The 24,577-nt window shown below is 35.1% G+C and overlaps 1 protein-coding gene across 2 annotated transcripts in view; it reads right to left on the reverse strand.

The window, feature by feature from the left end:
- The window catches only part of LTN1 (listerin E3 ubiquitin protein ligase 1), a 73,015-nt gene that overhangs the window by 35,344 nt on the left and 13,094 nt on the right, over positions 1–24,577 (reverse strand). For both annotated transcript variants that reach the window (XM_031038455.2, XM_006742730.3), the window contains exons 7-19: positions 22,219–22,392; positions 21,456–21,646; positions 20,593–20,728; positions 18,684–19,493; positions 18,243–18,284; positions 15,320–15,509; positions 14,616–14,855; positions 13,652–13,805; positions 12,713–12,857; positions 12,033–12,219; positions 10,335–10,494; positions 9,275–9,379; positions 4,980–5,122 (exon numbers count right to left, since the gene is read on the reverse strand). In XM_031038455.2, coding sequence (XP_030894315.2) covers positions 4,980–5,122; positions 9,275–9,379; positions 10,335–10,494; positions 12,033–12,219; positions 12,713–12,857; positions 13,652–13,805; positions 14,616–14,855; positions 15,320–15,509; positions 18,243–18,284; positions 18,684–19,493; positions 20,593–20,728; positions 21,456–21,646; positions 22,219–22,392 — 2,677 coding nt within the window. The remainder of the gene's footprint in view (positions 1–4,979; positions 5,123–9,274; positions 9,380–10,334; positions 10,495–12,032; positions 12,220–12,712; positions 12,858–13,651; positions 13,806–14,615; positions 14,856–15,319; positions 15,510–18,242; positions 18,285–18,683; positions 19,494–20,592; positions 20,729–21,455; positions 21,647–22,218; positions 22,393–24,577) is intronic.

Here is a 24,577-nt window from a genome sequence, read left to right on the forward strand (position 1 = left end):
CTAATATTTGACAAGATATTCAAGAATACTAAATAGAGAAAGACAGTCTCTTCAATAAATGATGCTGGGATAATTGGCTATTCACATGTAAAATAATAAAACTGGCCCCATATCTTACATCACTTGCAAAAATTAACTCAAAAGCAATTAAAGATTTAAATATATAAAACTATGAAATTCCTAGAGGAAAACACAGGAATGAAGCTCTTGACATGCACCCTGGTAATTAATTTTTGGATATGACTCCTACAGTACAAGTAAAATAAAAAATAAACAAGTGGGACTACATCAGACTAAAAAGTTTCTGCACAGCAAAATAAATCATCAACAAAGTGAAAAGACAACCTACAGAATGGGAAAAATATTTGCAAACCATATATCCAATAAGGGATTAATATCCAAAATATATAAAGAACTCATACAACTTAATAGCAAAAAACCAAATAGCCCAATTTAAAAAAGGGCAAAGGGCCTGAATACACATTTTTCCAAAGAAAATATTCCTAAGGCCAACAGATATATAAAATGATACTCAACATCACTAGTCATTAGGGAAATGAAAATTAAAACTATAATGAAGTATTATCTCACACTTATCAGAAGGGCCATCAAAAAAGATAAGATATAACAAATTCTGGCATGGCTGTGAAGAAAATGGAACCCTCGTGCCCTGTTGGTGGGACTGTAAAATGGCACAGCCACTACGGGAAACAGTATGGATGTCCTCAAAAAATTAAAAATAGAACTACCGTATGATCCAGTAATTCCATTTCTGAGAATACAAACCTCAAATAATGTGGAGGTTAGGGGCACCAACCCCCCCAACCCATGCACTTGAAAATCTGCATATAACTTCTGACTCCCCACAAACTTCACTACTAACAGCCTACTGTTGACTGGAAGCCTTACCAATTACACTGACAGTTAACACATGTGTATTAACTATAGTCTTATAATAAAGTAAGTTAGAAAAAAGAAAATGTCAAGAAAATCATAAGGGGGATGCCTGGGTGGCTCAGTCGGTTAAGCGTCTGCCTTCGGCTCAGGTCATGATCCCAGAGTCCTGGGATCGAGTCCCACATCGGGCTCCTTGCTCAGCAGGCGGACTGCTTCTCCCTCTGCCTGCCTCTGTCTCTCTCTCTCTGATAAATAAATAAAATCTTAAAAAAAAAAAAATTTTTAAAGAAAATCATAAGGAAAATACATTTATAGTACTGTATTTATTGAAAAAAATCTGCATATAAGGGGACCCACACAATTCAAACCCATGTTGTTCAAAGGTCAATGTATAGCCAAAGGAAACAAAAACATTAACTCCAAAAGATATCTGCACCCTCATGTTCATAGCAATATTATTTATAATAGCCAAGACATGGAAACAACCCAAGTGTCCATCAATGAATGAAATGGAAAAGAAGTTGTGGTATATACATAGAATGGAGTACTATTCACAGCCATAAAAGAAAGGATATCCTACCATTTGTGACAACATGGATGGACCTTGAAGACATTATGCTAAAGTGAATAAGTCAAAGACAAATACTGTATAATCTCACTCATACGTGGAACCAAACCAAACCATACCAAATCAAACCCAAACTCACAGAAAAAGAGATTAGACTGTGGTTACCAGAAGGGAGGATGGGGGAGGGCGGGGCTTGGAGGAAGGATTACAGTCACAAGCTTCCAGTTATAAGATAAATAAGTACTAAGGATGTAATGTACAACATGATGACTACGCTAACACTACTATATAATATATAGGAAAGCTGGTAAAAGTTAATCCTGAGTTCTCATCAGAAGGAATTTTTTTCCTTTTGCTTTTCTTCTTATTGCATCTACATGAGAATATGGATGTGAGCTGCACCTATCGTGGTAATCACCTCACAATATATATATAAATCAAACCATCGTGTTGTACACCTGAAACTTATACAGTGATGTATGTCAATAATTTTTCAATAAAACTGAAAAAAAAGTATATAATGTTCAAAAATCATGAAGATTTAGCATTGCCTGGTCCAGGATGGAAGCAAAAAGTAAAACTGGAGAGATCAGTTGCAGTAAGATTGTAAAATGTCCAACAGGCCAAACTAAGGACTTGGGTTTTTATCCTTAGGTAAAAGGAAACTGAGGAATAAAGAAAAAAAATGTATAATGTATTTAACGTCCTTTAAAGGCAGAGGAATAATTTTTTTTTAATCTTCCTGGCAAAATAGAATAGGCTGAGCTCAAGTGTAATCAGAAACAATAGATTTTCTAACAACTATATACTAAAAACTATTTGTTAGCTAATTCTATTTCATTACTTTGGTTGAAAGAGCAAAATTACTTGTCATATCTCAAAAACATTCCTCCTCCTGTAGAGCCTCCACACAGCTAGGAACCCGTGGTCTGTGTGACTGCACACAGCTGTGTGACACTGCAGCCTTGTCTCCTGCCCCTTCTTTCCCTTGGCCATCCTTCAGTTATAATGCGTCCTGGAGAAACCACCTGCACTCCCATTAGGTCCTCCTCTCCTCTATGCACAGCCAGTTCAACTGCATCCTCATTCCAAAACTGCAAATCCCTGCCTGATCCTATAGTCTAACTCTGTCAGTGAACAAAACTATAAAGCTTAATGCCACAATAATTTATTTTTGACATCGGCTGGCTTTGGGTGCCATAGGGTAATTCTTCTTGACAAATGTTTGTTGATAGGCGTATTCTTCTTCCACTACTTCAAACTTTCACTATCCTTCTTAAAATCTGCAATCCAGTTTCTACTCACTAAATGATCTAGCTCAAAGAGATGCAAAGCTTATTAGTAAGGAACACATCAAGTTCCCTACCCTCTTTATTCACATCTGCATCCATCCTACACCTCTCCGAACTCCTCTCAGAAGAGGAGTAACCTACACGAGGTTAGTATCTTCTAAGTAGATTCCATCCCTCTCATCTCCTCAGTGGGAGCTATCACCAGTTTCTCTATCTTCTACTCCTCCTCTTTCTCCCCTGCAACACCAATTTTCCCTCTGACCTTAAATTCATCTCTGGCTCTCACTTTTCTACATCCCTTTTCACCAAACACTTAGAACAAACTATCTGCCTCCATTTTCTCACCACTCTTCATTCCAATAATGCTAAAGTTAATGGACACTTTTCAGTCCTGAAATTTATTTGACCTTCTGTGATATTTAACACAGGGGATGAATACTACCTAAAACTCCTCTGCTTTTATCTTTAGTCCTTATTCTCAACTCTCCCCCACCCACATACCCCTTGTATCTATGTACTGGCGTTCCCTTGATATTCTTCTCACTCTTCACTCTGCCTGGACAAGCTTATGCTCATTTACAGATTATACTACTACCTACATGACATGGGCTTGGAAAGTAGTATTTCCATCCAGTCGATAGACAATCTCCATTTGAGTAATAACCCATAGCCACCTTAATTTAACATTGGCTCCCTGTATACCCCTTGCCTACTTCCTCCTAACCTTCAAGTCTCCTTTAAAGGTTCTCTATAAAGCCTATTGGTATTTTCTTCTACGCAATTCAGAAATAGAATCACAGAGCCACACCAACTCTATTTCCGTAACCTCTTTCATTTCCTACTTCTCTCTTCCATCTATGCCTTGATTTAAGCTCTGTTTATCTCTCATTAAGATTATTCCAGGGGCATTTGGGTGGCTCAGTCAATTAAGCGTCCAACTCTTTGATTTCAGCTCAGGTCATGATCTCAGGGTTGGGAGACTGAGTACTGCCATCATGGAGCCTGCTTAAGATTCTCTGCCCCTCCCCCCCCAAAAATAAATAAAGTAAAAATTTTAAAAAATAAAGACATTCCAATAGCTTCCTATCTGTCTTCTACCCCCAATCTCTCTTCCCTCATATCCACCCTTCAGTTATCAAAATATCTTTCCTTTTTTTTTTTTAAAGATTTTATTTATTTATTTGACAGAGAGATAGAGAGAGAGCACAAGTAGGCAAAGAAGCAGGCAGATGGAGTGGGAGAAGCAGGCTCCCCTCAGAGCAGGGAGCCCGATGCGGGACTCGATCCCAGGACCCTGGGATCAGGGCCTGAGCCGAAGGCAGCCGCCCAACCGACTGAGCCACCCAGGCGCCCCTCAAAATATCTTTCTAATGAGACAGTCTTACAACTCTCCTACCTAATTTGAGCCAATAGCTCCTTACTGCCTACCTCTTAAAGTCCAAATTCCTTAACCTACATAAGGCCTTTCCCCTACCCTTTCTCAAAATCCAGCTACCTGTGCATCTTACACCCTTTGTCCCCAACCTTCTACTTTAAATGCCAGCCAAACTGAACTCTCTACACTCTTTCATGTTGTCTGTCCCCAACTATATCCATATGCCCATCCCCAACTATAGCCATATGGAAAAATATCCTTCATCACACAGTTAAATTTTTCTTTGTGAAATCACCATTGATGCCTCAAAGCAGAGTAGGGAAACTCCATTTCTGCTGCTCTGACACACAGGACATGTTTCTGATACATCGGTTATCACGATATAACTCTATGCCTGTCCTCTCTACCAAAGGAACTGCCAAAGAGCCATGTTCAGTAAGTGTTTATTAATAAACAAATGAACTAATAAGAGTACAGAGTGTCCAAAAAGGTTTAAAATACAACAAAAATTATTCTGTTACCTCTAGATGTTCAGTCATTGGTTGACTACGGAGAAATTAAGCATAGCTAAAAATGCTATGGATGGAAATAAATAATGAAAGGACAGTTGAGGTTTTAATCTTCCCTTAAGGCTGTAGCATTTCTGTACTACAAAATGGTAACAGTCACTCTCCAACGACACTCATCCTATTGACTGCCAACTTGTTATGTAGCAAAAGTATAAACTAGGAATAAATCAGCTGCAATTCAATTTATCTCTGCTAGATTTGGATTTAGATATTAAGAACCACTTCTTTTATCTCAAGCAATAATTAAAGTAAAGAAATATTTATTATCAAGCACTAACCATTAGTACTGCAAAGATCTTCCTTAGTCCAGGCCAAAAGGGGAGGTATACATTGAGCAATGAATTCTTTCTTGTCTTCTTTTGACAAAAATGGACATAGACTTTGAATGGTATGCATATTACCTTCCGTTAGTGGGAAAAAACTGTTTAAAGAAAAGGAAAAGTATGAATTATATTTATCCTAAACATGCAGTGGTTTCAGAAAATTCCTTCAGAATATTCAAAAAGACTAATAATGCCACTATATAAAATACCTATAGAAAAAAAAGGAAACAATGAAGAGATTGAGAGTTGCTGGTTCTGGATGATGAAAGGCTTCTAGTTTTTAACATAAGCATATATAACTTCACCCCCATGTATAATTTTTAAAAATTATACAACAATATATGATGATTATATTCTCTTTAAGAGTCAACTGATTCATTTAAACAGTACTAGTTGTGTCCTTTCTACGAATTGATATTCATAGATGTCATATATATACTTGAATTTTATGTTTATGTATTTATGTTTTTATTTATTATTAATGTGTTTATGTATTTACATAATGAGATCACTTTAAATATACTACTGTATTACTTGCCACTTACATTTTAGACCTTTCTACGTCAGAACATATAGATATAAATTACTTTCTATTTTAAAGCTCCATAACTAAATTAAGAAAAAAAAGAAAAATATTCCATACTATCATAATTTAACTATTCCCCTATTAGTGGGCATTGAAGTTTTTCCCCAAATTTTGCTCTTACAAATAAAGTTGCAATAAATGTCTGGGAGCAAGGTATTATTCTGCATATGTGCAAATATAATACTATTTAAGCTAGATTCCTAGAAGTAGAATTACAAGAGCAAAGGATATGAATGTATTACATTTTGATAATTTCAAATTGCTTTCCTAAAAAGCACAATTTACACTTTCACCAAAAATGGACAAGTGTGACTGCACACTTAATGAATCTTCTTAGTTTCTAGAAAGATGGCAGATAAAATGTGCTTCTTTTAATTTGTATTTCTATCATTATTACTATGACAAATTCTTTCATTTTTCATTTTATAAAATGAAATGACTACTGAACATTTCGTCTATGAATTACCTGTTAAAGTCCTTGACACATTTTTTAATTTGGATGGTTTTACTGATTAATAGAAGCTATTATGGATATTAAGTTTTTAATTTGTAAAAGTTTTCTCCCATTTCGTCACTTGTCTTTTAACCATTATTTACTGCATTTTTGTCATACAGAAGTTTTCTTTTTCTAAAAATTTTTAATTATGGGTAAAATACACATTAATTTAGCAAATTAACTATTTTAAGTGTACAGTTCAGTAGTGTTAAGTACATTCACACTGCTGTGTAAACCAATCTCTGGAAGTCTTTTCATTTCACAAAACTGGAACTCTACCCATTAAACAAGAACTCCCCATTTCCTCTCTCCTCAGGTCTTCGCAACCACCATTCCACCTTCTGTCTCTATGAATTTGACTACTCTAAGTATCTCATATAAGCGGAATCATATAATATTTGTCATTTATGCCTGTCATTTATAAGCAGGCATAAATTCCACTTAGCATAATGTCCTCAAGGCTTATCCATGTTATAACATGGGTCAGAATTTCCTTCCTTTTAAAAGCTGAATAATAGGGTGCCTGGGTGGCTCAGTTGGTTAAGCGACTGCCTTCGGCTCAGGTCATGATCCTGGAGTCCCAGGATCGAGTCCCGCATCGGGCTCCCTGCTCGGCAGGGAGTCTGCTTCTCTCTCTGAACCTCCCTCCTCTCATGCTCTCTATCTCTTTCTCTCTTTCAAATAAATAAATAAATACATAAATAAATAAATAAATAAAATAAAAGCTGAATAATATTCCATTGTATGTGTATACCACATTTTTTGATTATCCATTCATTTATTGATGGGCCCTTACGTTGCTAGAAGTTTTCATTTTCACAAAATGAAATATCTATCATTTCTTTTACAGATTCTGAGTTTTTGTGCTTTGCTTAAGATCTTCCTCATAACAAGATTATATAGAGACTCTTATTTTCCCTTGATACTTTTGTACAGATCTGTTTTACATTTTACATTTACATTTAGCTTTCATCTGGACTTCATTCTGGTGTATAACGTAAGAGAGGGGCACCTTGCTATTTTTTTCAAACATATCCGGTTTTCCTAACATCATGTATTATTGACTCATGCCTCTAATTTGACAGGCCACCTGCATCAAAAACTAAATCCTCGTATCTGCATGGATTAGTTTTTGGATTCTATATCTTGATCCACTGATTTGTCTATTCACCAATTTAATACTGCTTAATTATTATATTGACAAGGCAAGTCCTTTCCACTTTTCTCTTTCAGAGATTTCCTACTGATTCTTTTTCTCCCCCCCTACCAACTCTTGAGCATTCTTCCTGAAAGGCAGTTTGTCAAGTTTTTCAAAAAACATTGCTGGAATTTTGATTGAGATTACACTGCAATTAGATTGACACAACCATTTTTACAATTTATCTTCCCACCTTCTTTTGTAATCTTTACTAAAGTTTTATACTGTATTTTTTTGTTGTTGTTAAATTATAGGTACAGTTTTGTTGTCATTTTGAATAGAATCTCTTTTTTCCTATGCCACTTTTAATATTGTTTGTTTGTTTATTTGGCAGAGAGACAGAGAAAGATAGCGAGAGCAGAAACACAAGCCAGGGGAGTGGGAGAGGGAGAAGCAGTTTTCTATTATTTATTTATTTGACAGAGAGACAGAGAGCGAGAACAGAAACACAAGCAGGGGGAGTGGGAGAGGGAGAAGCAGGCTTCCCGCCGAGCAGGGAGCCCGATGAGGGGCTCTATCCCAGGACTCTGGGATCATGACCTGAGTTGAAGGCAGATGTCTAACGACTGAGCCACCCAGGCGTCCTATGTCATTTTTAATTATTACTACTGAATAAAAAAGTTTTTGATTTTTCTGTCAAGTGTAAATCCATCATTAGTAATTAGTTCTAATACTTCTCTAGTTAATTCCCTATTACTTTTATAATCAGAAAAAAATTAAATTATGCTAAATAAAAAAGCTAATGTCTAAAGATCATATGCTATATGATTTCATTTATATAACTTTCCTAAATGATAAAGAGAAGAACAGACTGCTTGTTGCTGGAGATGAAAATGGGAGGAAGAGAGGTGGCCCTGGTTATAAAAGGGTAACACAAGGGATCCTTACAATAAAGCTGTTCTGTCTCTTGGTCTGTGGTAGTGGTCAGACATGTGAATTACATAGAACACACACACAAACAAATGAGTACACGTAAACTTAGTCAATGGATGGTATCGATGCCATTTTCCTGGTTGTGAAATTGTATTAAAGTTATGCAAAATGGTACCACTGAGGGAAACTGAATGAAGGGTATATGGAATCTCTTTGTATCATTTCTTACAATTGCATGTAAATCTATAACTACTTCAAAATAATAACTAATAAAACATTTCTAAATACGAAAAAATAGAAATTTAGTTTACAATTCTACTGTACCAGAACATATACATATCATTTCAGAATTCTTGGTAAATCAGAAAATTCGAAATGCCTCTTGGTAAATTTCAACTAAGTGTTTGAGTGTTCTAATATGACCAACTCTAGATCTCTAGTATGTCCAACCCCATAATCTATTTCTTTGTCTTAAGAACACATTTATCACATTTCTATAGTATTTTTCAACAGGATGATCCTTATTAAAGAGAAGAGTAAGTAACTTTTCCTATCACTTCCAAATAGCAAATAAAGTAATAGAAGAAAGATGTTAGGGAGGGGAAAAAGAAAGATTTCTACCAAAAAGATTTCTGGGGAAAAGAGAGCAAGTTAACAAAATGCTTTTTAAACCAAGTATAAAATTCCATAACAAAATATTATAAAGTTAAAAATACTTATAAAATAAGATGTGTCCCGACCCTAAAACAACTGAAATTCTTTTAAAGTCTTTAATTCTCTCAGGGTGCCTCGGTGGCTCAGCTGAGGGGCTCCTGAGTGGCTCAGTTGGTTAAGCCTCTGCTTTCGGCTCAGGTCCTGGGATCAAGCCCTACGTCAGGCCCCCTGCTCAGCAGGGAGTCTGCTTCTCCCTCTCCCTCTATGTGTGCTCGCTGTCTCTCTCCCCCCACCAAATAAATAAAATCTTAAAAAAAAAGTCTTTAATACTCATTTCCTCATTTCTTAAACCTTGTTTCCTTGATTGATTAGAGATTATTCATTAGCTGGGGTTGCCAAAGTGACCAAATACAACAAAGTACAAACATTTTAAATCAGAATACCCTTCTTTTCTCCTATAATGCCGTTTTACTTCATCAGATGAAACACTTTGGGAAAGGATCAACTTAGCAATAATGAGAGACCAAAGGGTGCCATTTTCCATGGATCTAAAAAAAGAAAAAGAAAAAAATCCATTTTCAAAATGTTTAAGATTTTTAAAGACTGTTTGTCTGATTCCTTTTACAGAATTAAATAAATCACCTTGTGAGGGTATTAATTCACATAGGGATTTTGCCCCCAAACAACTGCCATTACTGAATGGACTGGAGGCTTAGCTTCCAACACTCCTGGTACTGAGCTCTCATCCCCAAACCCTGCAAATCCCAATAGGGGAGATTAGCCTTGAGGACCAGAGACTGCAGCTGGGAAAGGACATATTCCACAGGACACCAAGCCTGGTTAATGCTGAAGAACCAAGGAGGTATTAATATCAGCCGGGGAAAGTTCTGAGTGTTGAGTATGTGGACTGAGATTGCAGCGAAAGATGTACTCAGCCTGGGGCCCCTGATACCACAGAGCATACTCAAAACACTATTGGCTAGTGAGAAAAAGACAGAAGCAGTTCAACACAGTAATTTCAACAGGCTAAATACGAAACTGCTATAACCTGTATGACTGCTGTCATACCTACTTCCTCAACTAGGCGAGAGGGTTCTGTGGTTATAATCTTTTTTTTAAAAAATATTTTATTTATTTATTTGAGAGAGACAGAGATAGTGAGAGCACGAGCAGGAAGGAGGGGGAGAAGGTAGCCTTCGTTGGGCTCTGGTCATGATCCCGGGATCCTGGAATCCATCCCAGAATCCTGGGATCCATCCCGGAATCAGGCTCTCCGCTCAGTGGGGAGTCTGCTTCTCCCTCTCCCTCTGCCCCTCCCCCTGCTTGTGCTTTCTCACTCTGTCTCAAATAATACATATAAAAAAAAAAGAAAAAGAATTGGGTTTAATTTAGACCAACCCTCTGACTGAAAGATTAGCACAATGTGAGCTTACATTTTACAGAAACAAAGCCAAAAATGAGTAAAATAATCATATAAAAATGGATGTTGAAAGGGATTCTTACCTGTTAAATAACAGCTGTAAAAGGCCAGAAGTATTACCAAGTCCACATAAGTTATCATACGTAATATTCATCTTTTGAAGCATTTCACAAAATCCAGTTAGGAAAATAGGTGGATTGTCTAATTCCTCATACCACTGCAGTGAATAGAGCAGTTCTGCAACTATAGAATGGACAACACATCATCAAGTGTATTCTGTGAAGAGGCCTTCTATCACTTTCACTTCTGTGCCCCATTTTCTAATACTGCTATGCCCACCAGTCTCAAAATATCTATGAACTGATTTTCAAATCTGCTTTGAGATGTTCCATGATAATGAAACCTGAAAACATTCGATACAAAATGAGACTCTTCTCCCAAATCTTACTTGGTTCCTTTTCTGATTAGTTAAGAATGCAACTAGCCTAAGTTACCAGAAATACCGGAAGAATCTTCCTACTATTTTTGCCTCAAGTGGTAACAAGTTACTTACAGGACAAACCACTAATGGACCCAACACCTGAAATGAGAAGTTCAAGCCAATGTTAAGGAATGGGAAATACCATGATATAGTAAACAGGGCGTGGACCTCGGTGACAGACTGGTCTGGATTCAAATGAGCTGTATATACAGTTATCAATTAGAGTACAAAAATCTGCCTCAGGGAGTGCTGTGAGAATTCAATGACCAGTACCTATCACAAAACCTAGCACATCATAGTAGATTTTAATACATAATTAGTCACAACACTCTCTTATAAAGCCACGTATGGATTTTGGAGTCAGAAGACCTGAGACCTGGTTCAAAATCTAATCCTATCCCTTCCAAGCTAAGTAACTCTAATCAAGTCAAGATAAGAAAACAACAAGGTGAGGAAAACAACAATAATAATATCTGATAGGGTTGATAAGAAGATTAAATACATAATGTTGTCAGTTTGTAATTAGTAACACAATTAACAAAAACAAATATTACAAAGATCATTACTCCAATTTCCAGTTTTGTTTTTGGACAGATTCACTCTATGGGCAACGTAAACTGCAGACTAATCTCCTTGCCCTTAACTGCCTGTGGAGCTGCTAGTCAGAAGAGGGGTTCCAGCTTTCTTCCCCAGGGCATATGTTCTCTTCTACTACTAACTATTCTACAGCTGAAGGCTTACAAACAAGACTGACAGAGAAATTATGCAAATCCTCTGTACCTTTAATACCATTTTGTATAGGTCACTCTGCTTCCTACAATTCTACACCATTTCCTGGAATGGGAGAATTTTTTGTTTGAACCTCTACTTGCCAAAAAAAAAAGTGTGTGTGTGTATGTGTGTGTGTGTGTGTGTGTGTATACATACATCCCTCTGAACACAAAGGTTTGGTGGTTCAAAAACTGAAAATTCAGAATCCTTGATGAAACGTTAGACTCAACCATTTTCTTTAAGGATATATGCCATAGGATCTACCTGTATCAATGTCTTGCCAGCTTAAGTAACGGATCTTATACCAAATTCTGCTCTATTGCTAATAAGATTATAGCAAGATTTCAGTATGTTTCCATCCAATTTGCAATTTACCATTCACCACTCAAGTAACCTCAAGTTTCTCATCACTAAAACAGCTAATAGGAATGGAAGATTCTTATCGAAATTGCAGGTTAATCAAAATTCTTTCAAAATTATAATTATTTCAAAACATTTCTATTATATCTGAATGCTCATATATACTTACTTATTTTCTCAAGCTCATTATTTTCTAGGACTATTTCCTTTTTCAGTGCAACTAATATCATTTTGCTCAATAATGCTGAAGTACACAAATGGCTGGGAAGTTTCTTTGTATCTTGTTCTTTAAAATCTGTTTTGAAACACTCATAATTCAAACTCAATCTTCCTTCTAAAAGAGGTCTATGCAACCACTGTAAAAAGAATACATTAAATTATATACAAAATCATTAGATATTCTAAATTATTTACTACCTATGCAGTTAAGACAGGGAACAAAAATGAAATTATTAGAATATCTTCAAAATGTTATTAGAATAACTTCAAAAATGAAGTTATTACTAGTTTATTAGTAAAATCACAGAAGCCTAGAAGTTTGGGTTTTACTTTAAGAAATTATCAACATGTGTATTTAAGACTCCTTCAGGACAAAACTAGGTCTAATTCACCTTGTACCATGGCAACTGCCATTGTCTTACAAACAACAAACATACAATATATGAGCATTCAGAGATGTAAAGGCAAAGCAATATACTCATTTCATTTACCTTTTTTCTCCCCAGAAAAAAAAACAGAAGATAGTCATTTTGTTTACTTTTTTCTTCCCCAGAATAAAATAAAAATGTTTAAGATTGCACAAAGTCCAAAGTTCAGAATAAGATAAGCACTGTCCAATCTCAAACATACCTGCATAGGAAGAGAGTGTCTCATCTTTTCCCATTCACTGTTGCTTGGCATTACACTTCCAATATACACTCCCAGAAGATTAGTATCTTCACTTTCTAGAAGCGTATTTAGCAAGTCATCAACAGCAGACAAGAGGACTTGAAGACTGAAAATAATGCAAACAACGTAACTCTTACAGTTATGCTATGACTAACTTAACACCCCGGTACACATTAAATACCCTGTGGCAGGTTAACAGTTTACCTGAACAAAAAGACTAGTAAAAATGAAGCTAAGCAACTCCCCTACCCTATATCCAAAATACACACAGCCAAATTGTGGATTTAATCCAACATTTATGATCTGAAATTGAGTGCTGCTTCTATCTCAGAATGAATGGAACTTGACCTATTTCAGATCAGATATTTCTGAAATACAGCTACCTTATTGTATGAAAAAAACCATGACGTTCAGCAAAATATATGACCCAACCCTAACAGCCTCTGGATGCATTCTCTTGGTTTTCACTTTTACATATGGATTTAGGCATGAGGTATGAAATATATTTGCAATTCAACACCTTTAAGCAGTGGCTACCTGGCCCCCAAAATAAACAATGAAGAATAATCACTATGTGTGGTGGCCATGAGGGGTCATGGTTATAATCCACACCAGCCCACAAGACACAGGATGGCACCACCATCACATCACTGAGCATAAATTAGGAGTCCAGCAGATATGCTAAGACAAATCACTCTTCATTTAATGGAATTTAAATGAATGATCATTAAAACAAATTCCTTTTGGAAAAATCTTTTTGTCTGGGATCTTCTCTTCGAGTCCTATAGATTTCTTATATAACAAATCATTTTCCATAGTCATTCACACTAATCATGGGCTCTTATTTAAAGACAGTGATCAGGTATTAAAGACAGAGCAAATGAGCATAAAAAATGTTACCTTCTGATATCCAAAGATGAAGACTGAACTTGGTTCTTCAGCCACAGAGCAGACAAACATAGGAAGGTACTCTGTTTATATGTATTGCCAGTTTGGTGGATCAATAAATTCACACCACAGAGCCAAGTATTTTTCAGTTTACAGATAAGAAAGTCTAAAATCAAGATGTCAACAGTAATTTGTAATCCCTATGAAGCAACTATAATCAGTACAAAATGTCTGAAATAACTCAATGTAGACTTAAGATTTTTAAGATACTGCTAAAAAAGGAGAACATAAAATTTTGCCAAAACAAAATAATGGTCATAAATGTGCAATAATACAAGCTAGCTCATGCCATGTAAATACAAACATGTTAAGATTTTTAAAGTTGGCTTTCTTCTGCTCTGAACTTATTTATAAGAGCACTGTCCTTTTGGAGATGTGAAAAATATTGTACCTTTTCCAAATAGAGAAGTTAGTATAAAAGGGAGGAAGGGTATCAATACTAGTATTTTTTAACATTCCTTTCAAAATTAAGTCTCGATTAATACATAAGGCAATACAGTCCTTAAAAAGGCAATCTCAATTTCATTTCGATATATACCAACAGTGAGGAAGAGAAGGAGATATTAATTACCTGCTCCCCCCTCCCCCCGTTAATGAATGTAGAGATTGAGGCATCAAGAAATTAAGCAACTTGCCAAACCACAGCCACTGAGTGAAGGGGTTAAGATTCCAACTCATCTATCATGGCCCCTTCTAAAACTGTGTCGTTGGTATCAAGAAAGAATTAAGACATAATGTCTACAGACATCTTTAACTTGGTTTCTAAAGCTCAAAGTGTTTAAGATTTGTAGCCCTTTACTCAAAATGCCTTCAACTTTCAAGTACATTATGATTCATTTAATAAAGCCTGGGCACTTACACTATGAAGGTCAGAGCCGGAGATTCCCAACAAAACATTTGAGCAGTAAGCTATTACCTGGCAAATGTGTTTTTTCTTTGTTCTGAGCACATAACTGAAAGAGAGTTAATAATAAGTCTTCAGATGATGGCATTAGCAAACATCCTTTTGCTGAGTTGAAATAGTTATAGGCCACATCACAGATAAAAGACACTGACGAGTCATTATTTTCAGCTTCTGACAATTCCTTTGCTTTGGATAAAGTTTCATGAAGTTTAACAATAATTCTTTCAACATATACTTCTCCAATCAAGTAATCTAGAGAAAAAAAGTTCACAGAGACAAAAAATTTTAAAAATATTAACAGTGTGTTTTTTATTACCTTACTTTGGGTCAACAACCACTTAAATCTTTCTGTGTATTAAAAAAAAATGTAGTAGACAAAAGAAAATTATATCAATAAATCAATCTGATCTCTCACACATAAAAGCCCTAATGTAAAAAAACAATTTTAAAGTAAAAAAAAAAAAGCAATGCTCTATAAAATTAGTGAACAGCTTTGCTATTCAAAACCCTTTAGAATATAAAACTAAAAATATTACAATGTCTTCCAAGTCATGCTAAAAAGATTAATAAACATTTAGGGTGCTTATAAGATTAAAATATCTGAATGAACTCTTGTTATTCTTAATCAATTACATGCAAACTTTGCAATATGGAATCCCCCCCAAAAGCAAAAGATTTTTTTCCTACTAAAAAACAAAAGCCATATTTTTGCCTACCATTTTTAATGTGTTGGGATAATACCAAGCTTAGAAGAGCCCATCTTTCTGAGAAGTAAGATTCAGAAGGTACTGAGGATTCCAAGTCCTTATTACAAAGATGATCTGCCAAGGTTACCAATTTCTCTCCAATGATTTCTCCTTTTAGCCAAGGAGTTACTAAAGCATGTTTATCTGAACTAGAACATGCCTAAAACCATAAAATCAAAGATTAGAAGCAAGATCAAAAAGTATATCTACCTAAAATATTACTTGTACCATATTACCTCCCTTCATCATCATGGCCCCAACACTACCCCCAGTCTTCCTCAAGTTCTAAGAAGGCTGGTATTGTCCCTGTTCCCCACTAAGCCTTGCTTATGTACACTTTCATGCTTTATTCATGCTATCTTCCCAACCACAAATACTTCCCCTCTTCTTTACTTATCAAAATCCCATCCATTCTCTCAGAATTGTTACAAAGCCCACCTGCTTTACGAAATCTCCCCCATCCACTCCAGTCCATACTCATCACTGCTTTTCTCTGAATTTCTAAAGCACTTACTGGATTATATTATTATTTATAATGTTTCATCTGTGTATGTCTTGTTTCCAATGGGATTGTAAATTCCTTGAGAGTAGAGACTGTCTTAAACTTCTTTGATACCTGCTATCAACACTGCAGATATGTTCAATGAATAATGAATGGATGAACTTTGAAGACAGATTTTAAAATGCTCTATATTTTAAATTTTTGTTCATTAATTTTACTAAAATTAAAGAACAACCATTTATTTAATAGTTGTAAGTTACTTCAATGTGAACAATGGGCCTTATTATTTCCCTTAATCCTCTGCAATAGTAACTGAGGCCAGATATCTAACAGCAACTGGTTTATTTTCATGGAGTGGGGAAGCAAGGAAAAAAAAAACTGTAAATCCACCCCCAAAAGCATGCTGATCCATGTTTCCAGAGCTTCTTTTGCTTTAGGGCTGACAAGAAAGGAATTTGCAACTTGGTTCATTTCAAAGCAATCTGGAAAAAAAAAAAAATCCAAGTGCGGATTGGGTGGTGCCTAAAAAACTGTTTATCCTCTTATTTAAGAAACTGTAGGTAACCAGGACTTTTATTTTAGCCCAAGCTTTATCACTATTCTGGCTTTATGACTTTGGACAAATCTCTTAACCAACCTGGGCCTCTTTCCTCATTTTAGAAATGAAGATTAACCTAGAAAATCTCAAAAGTCCTTTTCTGGTTACAAAATTCAGGTTTGTTTTTAAAGAAGCTGACTTTATAACTCTGATCATAAAGTATAAAGTTGCATAAAAACAAGAAAAACTAGAGTCTATATAGCTATAATATTGGCTTTCCTAATACAGTTTACTAAATAAAACTGATCTATTTTAAAGAATCCAGGAAATAAACTTCTAAATGTCTCTCAAGTTAGCAAGACATGAAGTACAATACTTAATGTTTTAACCAATCTACAGAAAGAACCTGACCAGCTTTAAGGAGGGGTGAAGAGACCAGTTAGTCATGGAAGTGTAAGAGGCAAACACACCCATAACTTCTAAACTCTACCCAGGAAGAGGATAGTCTTCCAAATGGATATGAGTATTTGAGCTACCTGGCAAGTACATTCCTAAGTTAAAAATGGGTATTAGTCTTCTCTTATCAAATTATTAACTCCTTTTGCTCTGATTCTAGACTTACCAAGTAGCTTTCTGATAATTTGGCTTTTCATGTACCCTGCCTATAGAAAGAGAAGGTACTGGATAAACTAATGAAATGTTGATAAGTTATATTTCTCATTGAAAAACAGTAAATTAATATTCTGTATTTATTCTGTAAAAAAGAAACTATTAGGGGAAATAGGGAGTTACTATTTAATGGGCATAGAGTTTCAGTTTTCCAAGATAAATTCTGGAGACTGGTTCACAATACTATGAATATCCTTAACACTACTGAACTGTAAACTCAGAAATAGTTAAGATGGCAAATTTTGTTATGGGGCTTTTACCATAATTTAAAATAAAGATACGAAAAAAAAACAAAACCTCGTAAATTAAAAAGTTATCTGTGTAAAATTTAAAAATAATAAAAAATGCTAAAATAAAAATTTTAGGTAACTAGTCTAAACATTTCTATGGTTGAAAAGTATTGCATCGGGCGCCTGGGTGGCTCAGTTGGTTAAGCGACTGCCTTCGGCTCAGGTCATGATCCTGGAGTCCCTGGATCGAGTCCCGCATCGGGCTCCCTGCTCAGCAGGGAGTCTGCTTCTCCCTCTGACCCTCCCCTCTCTCATGTGCTCTCTCTCATTCTCTCTCTCTCAAATAAATAAATAAAATCTTTAAAAAAAAAAAAAAGAAAAGTATTGCATCATTTACATCTTTATTAGGATAAAACACTTAAGCCACTTGTAAAACTTCTAAATTGCTTAGGTTCCTTGATTTCTTTTCATTATTTCTATCACTAATTTTATTTAGTCAAGTGGCAATCAGACAAAGCCTGGAAGATCTTAATTTGCCTGTATAGTATTCCAGAGTAGGACAAACTTAATTTCTTGAAGTGTTCTAGCCAAAGCTAAAACCACTCAATCCATTTCTATAGAAGAAAAGGTAACTAGGATAAGGGTAGAAACCTATAGTCTTAATTTAAAGGTAATCAAATGTTTAACTCTCCCTTTGTTACCTGCTAGGGGAGAAACACTGGATTTTCCAGAGCCTAGTACCTCTTTGCTGATATTCCTAACCAGAAAAATAATACTAAAGAAAGGCAAACAACAAAAGCTTTCCCAATTATGGGAAGAAAGTTACAATAAGAAGGAAGTTCTCTAACAGAGACACCTGACTACATACCTGCATGTGAATAGGATTGGTTTTAATTTTTCTATACCCATAAATACAAAAAAGGAGAAAAAGAAAAAAAAAAATCCCTAAGATACCTTTTCAATGACCTGAAGAATAGAATTCCATTTCAGATCCCCCTGAAAGAGGAAAAAGAATTAGAAATAATCTGCTAGAAGGAATGAAGTCGCTATGTAATCACTACAAAACTAAAACTTTTTTAGCTACTCCAACTTTAAAAAGTATAGACTAAAAAACTTTGCCTTTTATTACCAAGCATTTGTCATCTTACCATTCTTACTGAACACATACCCGTAAGTCTCATACACCTCCCCATCACAATCAAGAATATATTGCTTGTGCTCGCTTTGGCAGCACATATACTAAAATTGGAAAGAATATATTGCTCTTCTTTAAACAGATATTCACAGCCAAGAAACCACCCAAGAATAACCTCCATGCAGGTCTCATTCTATTTGTCAATAATTAGTGTGGCAATGTAAACCATTATAGTTTAAAGAGATACACAACAACAATACCTCGATGAGATCATCCAAGACATATTTTCTTTCCATATTATTGTCACAGCAATGGAGGGCACTGTACAAAATGTCCACCAAGAAACCAGCTTCCTTCCTTGGATCTTCATTTAGCCAACCAATCAGTTTCTGGTATAAAAACCGCACTGCAGGATTTTTTTGTGCAAGTCTGGCTATTTCAAGAGGTTTAGCTTTGACAATACTCCATTTTTCATCACCTAACAGCATTTTAAATACCTGGGCTGAAGAGAAAGAGCTAAGCAGAGTAGAAAGGAACCTTAGATGTTGCTCCGACTTTTGCTCATTGACATAATTAAAACTCATCATTGCTAGTTTACAGACCAAGTCTTCCAAAGGTTTCTTCCTTAGCGGCGATATGAGGTCTGAACAATTATGAGTGAGAGAAGGTTCAGTCATTAATTCAGAGCCTTCACTGTTCTCGCCTTCTGAGAAGACACATTTTTCATTCTCTTTATTACTTTCTGGTAGTTCATCAGTAAATCTAACCTTACCAACTTTTTTTTTATTTGACTTCAGTGAGCCCTTTGGCTTCTGAAGGACCTGTAGCAGGTTAGATACACCTGACACGGATTTCACATCAGCTTCTGGCTCATTGATTTTCTCCACACAGATCTCTGAGAGTCTTTCCCAAAAATTCAGTAGCACTTTGTCCAAACTGTGAGCTGTTTTATCATCTTTTTCCACATTTGCTTTGGTTTCCCAGGAACTTAAAGTTTCTGCTAAATGGTTAAACAGCTGCCCATCTTGCAATCTTGGGTCTTTGAGGATGGCATCAATAAAAGGAATCAACTAAAAGAGAAGGTAGAAATAGAAAAGTTCAGTTTTCAGGAGCAATATAATTTAAACAAGGTATTTGTAAAAAAACAAGTAAAATTAAATAAACAAGGGCGGGGGGGCACCTGGGTGGCTCAGTCCTTAAGCAGCCCCCGACTCTTGATTTTGGCACAGGTCATGATCTCAAGGTCTTGAGATCAAGCCCCGAGTCAGGCTCCGAGCTGGGCATGGAGCCAGTTTAAGATTCTCTCTATACCTCTCCCTCTGCCCCTCCTCCCACTTGCTTGCTTGCTCTCTCTCTCTCAAAATTAAAAAAAAGAAATAAACAAGGTATTTGTAAAATATTATAAAATTCCATATTTAATAACTGAAAAACATTGATTTTTCCCCCTCAAAACTCTGAAGAGTTAACTTGAAGATCATTTTCATATCATACAAAGAGGTTAACAATTTCACTGCATTCCCCCTAAATTACTTTTTATGATATAATTAATCAAGATTATTGGTCATTAACAAATAATATAGTTTTCTTTGCATTTTCTGAACTTATTCAAGTTTTTTACTTTTTTCTAAATCAATATGAAAGACATACAGGACCCACAGAGTTCAGAACTCTTTTTCTTAAATTACAAAGAGAAGTTAACGGAGACATCAACCAGGATCTACGCTTATATAATTTCATTAATTTCCTAACATAAGGAACCATATTCCAGAACTTGCTCTCATCACTGGCTCTAAAAGCCAAGCACAACTGTTCACAAAAGGATAAATGTTGTTAAATATTTTAGAAGTAACAAATTATTGCATAATTTACACTTAATATAAAAGACCACAAATAGCAACTTTGAAACTATGTTTTGTGTTACAACTCTACAATAAACAGGGTTTGCACATCCAGAGACTAATTAGTACTCAAGAATTATGGTATTATTCTGGCAACAAACAATATAGAATTTTTATTTAGTTGGTCAGCAATACACGTTACTCAATTTGTAAATAATAAAAAATGAAATCTATATGAAGGCTAATTAATAAAAATGGTAACAAGATACAATGGGCTTGATTCTTTATAGTCAGTGTGCAAAGGCACTGATGATTTTTACATTATAAGTACCTGGTCATTGATGAGCATCTCTTCAATTTCTTCCTCACCTAAGTTTTGTTGCATTATAAAACGTAAGCATTCAAAAAAAGCTGATATTACTGCTGAGCACTCTGAAAAGCTGGTTTTTATTCTTTCTGTTGACAGCCTAAGAAATAATAAATAACTATGGCTTACTCTTTCACAAAAAAGAAAACAAGCAACTCAGAAACACCTAAATAAAGACATGGATAAGGCATCATACCAAAAGAAGAGAACTTTTTACAGTAAAATTCTTAAACTAAAAACTCAGAACAATAGGAACTTGAAGAAGTGTGAAAGAAGCATATTTTCAAATATGTCAACAAAAGAGAATACATATCTATTTTCTATTCAGGAACAAATCCATCTGAAATTTTAAAGAGAGGACTTAAATAAAGATAATAATGTAGTAAAAAATAATTTTGTAATCATTAATAAAACTGAGTATCTTTTTTAAGTTCAACAATTACACTAAGAAATGATTTTTTTAAATTATGACTTTAAAAACAGCTATCATATTTAAGTTTATGGAAGTTACAAACTCTTCAGTGGTTCATTTTTTCCATTTGGGCATTTGTATTTATCAACATAACAAAAAATGACATTTGAAAAATGGTCTATTTCCATCTAAGGCCTTACCATATTCATTGCACTTTCTATTGTGTACTACAACTGAAGCCTTGAAAGTACCCAAGAAAAGGATTCCAATTGTAATTCTCTGAAACCTCTAAAAGTGCTTAATGAACAGCAAAACAATTTGGAGAAATTTAAATCAGACAATAACGAGTATGTCATCCTACCCATATATGCAAACAAGAAAAATCTCTTGTGATCAAGAAATTTAAACTCCTTACCCTGCAACTACAGAGGTGAGGAAATTTTTGAAGAAATCCAACTTTGGATCTGTAATGGTCTGAGGGAGTTTGCTGATAAATGGCAAAAGATAAGGATATATGACAGTAGCTAGACCCCGACCACCTTCACGGATCACAGCTGACAGCTTCGGAAACACACTTTTTTTTGCATTTACATGAAGCCAACAGTCCTAACAAAGGAAAGATTATAATAACAATTAGAGATCATAAAATACTCTTCCCAATTAAGAGACATATAAGTTCTCAAAAGTAATAATCATGCATTCTACCTAGAGAGGTTAAAATCTCTCATCACTAAAACTAAAACTAAATTTAAACTAAAACTCAGAAACTTTAATAAATTTATTACATATAGTAATCATACGTGCTTAACACATAATTGATCAGAAATAATTAACTTAAAAGACTTCTATAAAAGCTGCTCTGTAAAAGGGACAGCAATATTCAATCTTAAATAAAAGATTCAGATATACTGACTTCACTGGACCACATAAGGTTTAAAGAATAATTGATACTGGCTAAACTAAAAGTACAATAAAAACTCTATGCCATTTTATAGTCAGTTTAAGATTTATACCAAGTTTTGGATTAAGTATTTTATTTCTAAGAAAATATTTTTTTCCAGTAAGTTTTAGATAGTATAATCTGATAGGCTCTCTCTCACATCTTTTCTAAGGCTTCTAAAATACAAACTAAGAAGACAAATATTCCCCGATGTACTGAATGTACCTCTCTTACACACCTCAATAGTTGTAAGTGTATACAGTACAGCTTCCCAGAGAGCTGGGCACACAATGGGGTCACTGTCATCAATGCTAAGTAGAACAGATGGGCTCACTTTGGATGCTTCCTCTTTCATCAACTGTGGAATACGCCGGCACAAAGCAGAAACTAACTCAAAATAAGCTGAGCGGATCTAAAACAAAAAAGGAAAAGCTGGATTAAATTAAAGCCTAGTAGAGCTACGATGAAATTTTTATTTAATAGCTTAATTGTTTATTCATACTAACCCTCCCATTAATAAAACTAAAAAGCCTAGAAAAAACATTTTAAAATCTTCCGTAGAGTATGTGGGCTGAAAGGACATTAGGAATTACCACATAAAAGTGAAGGCAGAAAGAATTCAACTTTCTATTTCTTTGGCTGAAGCCAGATCCTCTCTAGTGGCTGAGGCCTTCAGTTGGGGCCTCAAATTATTCCTATTGATGCACTAGGCTACTAGGCTGCACAAAGTTAAATACAACCAAACAAACAAAAACTAAGAAACCATCAGCCACTATCAGCAGAAACAAAAGATGACACAGAGATCTGAGACTTTAAATCTTAGAATTATCAGTTACAAATTCCTTATCAACAATTCTTATTATATTTAAAGAAGCAAAAGTTTAAAGAAATCTGAAAGGAAAAGGATCTCAGAAAAAGCACAGCAGATGTGAAAAAGAATGAAACACAATTCCTAAACTAAAAATAAACAGGCAGAAAGAAAGATAGATACATGATAGATAGATTAGAACTCAATTCACAGTTTAAGAACAGATCATGAGAAATAAAAAAATTATCCACCAAGTAGCATGGGAAGACAAAAAAGATGAAAAACACCAAGGACAACATAAAACACAGAGGATAAAGAAGATTTAATATATATTTAATCAGAATCCCAAAGGAAGAGGAGAGAATGAAGTAATGGAAATATGTGAAGAGGTTAATAGCTATGCATTCTGTAGAGCCAATGAAATACACCAATCTACAAACTCAAGAAATCCAACAAATCCCAAGCAGGACACATAAAAAGGAATCTACACCAAAACACAAAATGGTGCAACTACAAAAAAAACAAAAGCAAAAACAAAACCAAAACAAAGAGTAAACCTTAAAAGTGGCCAGAGGAAAAAGACAAACTACCTTCAAAGGAAGGACAGTAAGACTGACATCTAACTTCAATAGCAACAATAAAATCAACAAGAAAACAACTGCCAATATTTAATCCTGTACCCAGTTAAAATTTAGGTCAATGAGAATGAAGGGGTGTCTAGCTGGTTTAGTCAATAGAGCATGAGACTCTTGATCTCAGGATTGTAGCTTTGAGCCCCACAATGGATGTAGAGATTACTTGAAAAAATAAAACCTTAAAAAAAAAAGAAAGTGAAATAAAAATATCTTCTGATAGAGGAAAGAAAAAGACTTCATCATTGGCAGACCAACACAAAAAGAAATCCAAAGGACATGTTCTACATACAAAGCAGATGATCCCAGATGGAAGGATGAAAAAGGAATAAAGAGCAAACAAAGCAATAAATACACAGGTAAAAAGATTCAAAGAGTATCATAATAATATTTTCTGGGATAAAAAAATACATATACACCTATATTAAACCTCACAAAGTACTTTATTTCTGCGTATTTTATATAAAATATTACCAAATCGATTTTAGCAGTGTACTTAAAAAGATAAATACACAGCATGACTAAGTTTATCTCTTAAATGCTAGGCTGGAAAATTATATGATCATTTAAACATATCAGAAAAAGCAATCAAGAAAATTTTATCATTAATTTATGACAAATACTCAGCAAATTAAGAATAAAAAGGAAACTTCAAACCTTATAAAATCTAGAGAAAGCATCATACTCAAAATATTCTTTTTAAATAAGGAATTTTTTTTTAAGATTTTATTTATTTATTTGGCAGAGAGAGAGACAGCGAGAAAGGGAACACAAGCAGAGGGAGTGGGAGAGGGAGAAGCAGGCTTTCCACAGAGCAGGGAGCCCCATGTGGGGCTTGATCCCAGGACCCTGGGATTATGACCTGTGCCGAAGGCAGACGCTTAACGACTGAGCCACCCAGGCACCCCCATACTCAAAATATTAAGAGTCTACAACTATTTCATTAAAGTCAGGAACAGGGCGCCTGGGTGGCTCAGTTGGTTAAGCGACTGCCTTCGGCTCAGGTCATGATCCTGGAGTCCCTGGATCGAGTCCCGCATCGGGCTCCCTGCTCAGCAGGGAGCCTGCTTCTGCCTCTGACCCTCCCCCCTCTCATGTGCTCTCTCTCTCTCATTCTCTCTGTCTCAAATAAATAAATAAAATCTTTAAAAAAAAAA

The sequence above is a fragment of the Leptonychotes weddellii genome, chromosome 1 (genome assembly GCF_054177405.1).
Source record: "Leptonychotes weddellii isolate Sample4059 chromosome 1, ASM5417740v2, whole genome shotgun sequence".
NCBI lineage: Eukaryota > Metazoa > Chordata > Mammalia > Carnivora > Phocidae > Leptonychotes > Leptonychotes weddellii.